General features: G+C 43.7%; 1 protein-coding gene across 1 annotated transcript in view; it reads left to right on the top strand.

Moving 5' to 3' along the window:
- The first annotated feature begins 209 nt into the window (after positions 1-209).
- Positions 210-1,072, top strand: part of LOC138042484 (uncharacterized) — a 2,180-nt gene continuing 1,317 nt past the window's right edge. Inside the window, exon 1 of the mRNA XM_068888390.1 lies at positions 210-1,072. This exon is cut by the window's right edge and continues 1,317 nt beyond it. Within this exon, the coding sequence (XP_068744491.1) occupies positions 307-1,072 (766 nt within the window). The 5' untranslated portion in view covers positions 210-306.

Below are 1,072 nucleotides of genomic sequence, written 5' to 3'. Positions count from 1 at the left end.
AGTGAGAGATACTTTCAGCACGAGAAGATAAAATTCGTATCCTCAAGCAGGCATGTAACGTTCCGTTTAGTAAGTAAACTCCAATGAAATACCAAACCATTTCACTTTAATATTTTTGGTAATCCTAACGTAGCACAATGACGGGGATCTTTTCACTGACATGTTTTCGCGCGAAAGGTCACCTGGTATCTCATTGGTGTTTAAAAAAGGAGAAATATTTTTTGTTTTTTTAGTTCGTCTAGAAGACCTGGAAGACCAAGGAAATCCATCCCAAGGGAACTTTTGGAAAATCTTTTGAGGTTAAAAATGCCTATTGCTGACATCGCTAACTTTTTTCATGTCTCCCGACCGGTTATTTATAATGCCATGAGGGAATTCGGAATAGAGTACAATCGGTTTTCGGACATATGCGATGATCAGCTCAAAGGGGTTGTGAACACCATAAAAGAACACCATCCACGTGCCGGAGAGGTCATGGTACAAGGCCACTTAAGGGCACAAGGTGTACATGTACCACGCCACCGAATGCGTTCCGCTATTCAGCAGGTCGATCCAGTGGGTACAGCCAATAGAAGACGACCTCCTATTCGACGGAGAGTGTATTCGGTGCCCTGTCCGAATTACATATGGCACATAGACGGCAACCACAAACTCATTCGGTGGAGAATGGTACTTCACCACGCCGTAGATGGTTTTAGTCGGCTAGTTGTTTTTGGCAAGTGCTCCAATAACAATAGAGCGTCTACTGTCTTAGCCTTGTACCAAGACGCAGTTCGTAAGTATGGGCGTCCGTTTAGAGTTAGGACCGATCATGGCGGAGAGAATGTTGATGTCTGGAACGACATGGTCAGTGCATGGGGACAAGACGCTAACTCAGTTGTCGTTGGCAGCTCTGTGCATAACCAAAGAATTGAGCGCCACAACCGAGCCGTCAACGAACAAGAATTCGCTGGTTTTAAGGAAGAGTGGTATGATCTCGAGAGGCAAGGGATATTAGATCCACTGAATGATACAGATATGTTCTGCTTACATTATGTATATTTACCCAGAATAAATAAAAGGATTTCAGAAT

This window comes from Montipora capricornis, chromosome 3, assembly GCF_036669925.1.
Source record: "Montipora capricornis isolate CH-2021 chromosome 3, ASM3666992v2, whole genome shotgun sequence".
In the NCBI taxonomy this organism is placed as follows: Eukaryota; Metazoa; Cnidaria; class Anthozoa; order Scleractinia; family Acroporidae; genus Montipora; species Montipora capricornis.
The sequence above is the reverse complement of the archived record's forward strand: the minus strand, read 5'-3'. Positions and strand labels throughout refer to the sequence as shown.